Consider the following 975-nt stretch of genomic DNA (forward strand, 5'->3'; position numbering starts at 1 on the left):
CTTTCCAGCCTCTCCGGGCAACGGCCGCGAGTCCAGGGGGCCTTTCCCAGGCACCAGGCCTGGTCCCTCCTCCCACCCCTCACAGCCCATCTCCAGGAACTCCGAGCCCTGGATTTCCAAGCGCAGATCCAAAACCCAGGACGCAGGAAGGCGGAAGCACGGGGCCCAGTCTCAGAGGCCAGGGCCTGGAGCCCAAGAGTACCACCCCCAGCCCCGGCACGCCCCACCCCAGCTCCCGGGCCTGGGCCACTCACCCGGGGCACCCGCCGCTTGTACTTGTTGCCGTAGTCGAACTTCTCCTTCACATCGTCCAGGCAGCGACCCAGGCGCGCCTGCTCCTCCTTGCCCGTGTAGTCCTGGCTCAGAAGGATGTAGGCTCGCCAGTTGGCCGAGTCGAAGCCCCAGTGGCAGGTCCGGTTCTCCAGGGCCTTGTGCGAGTGCACCACGAACTTGTGCGGTGGGTACATGAGGCGGCAGTCCAGGCACTGGATGCAGGCGGCGCTCGGGCTGCTGTAGAGCTCGGGCACCAGCAGCCCCTTGCACTTGCCGAAGCACTCGTGGTACACGCGGACGCTGCGCTCGCTAAGCTCCAGGCCCAGCGCCAGGCTGGCGGCCAGCTCCTTCTTGCAGGGCGGCGGGTAGGCGCCGCCGTACAGCAGCGCGTTGCACAGGCGCTCGGCGTCCGTCTTGGTGATGAGCCCGCACGAGGGCGCCGAGAAGGGCAGGACGCCCATGACTTTGAGGATCTCCAGCTGGTCGGCCGTGCAGCGCGAGCAGTAGATGTGCAGCTCGTCGCACACCGAGTTGATCTGCTGCAGCGAGAAGTCGCGCAGCACCGAGTTGAGAATCTGCGGCAGGCACAGGCGCTTCTCGCCGCCCACCACGAAGCACGAGATGGTCTCGCCCTCCAGCACGGTCTCGCAGCGCTCGGTGGAGCGGTCGGACGGCATGAAGAAGGGCCCGGGCAGCACGGGC

At 67.6% G+C, this 975-nt stretch overlaps 1 protein-coding gene across 1 annotated transcript; it reads right to left on the bottom strand.

Annotated features, from left to right (window-relative positions):
• Window positions 1–227: 227 nt before the first annotated feature.
• LOC103251443 (ski oncogene) lies at window positions 228–974 on the bottom strand (the record flags this gene model as incomplete). Its single annotated transcript, XM_021708558.1, has 1 exon — window positions 228–974. A coding segment is annotated over one exon (747 nt), but the record flags the coding sequence as incomplete, so codon positions are not given.
• Window position 975: the final 1 nt, after the last annotated feature.

The sequence above is a fragment of the Carlito syrichta genome, unplaced genomic scaffold (assembly GCF_000164805.1).
Source record: "Carlito syrichta isolate Samal-C Ts95f unplaced genomic scaffold, Tarsius_syrichta-2.0.1 Scaffold142918, whole genome shotgun sequence".
Lineage (NCBI taxonomy): Eukaryota > Metazoa > Chordata > Mammalia > Primates > Tarsiidae > Carlito > Carlito syrichta.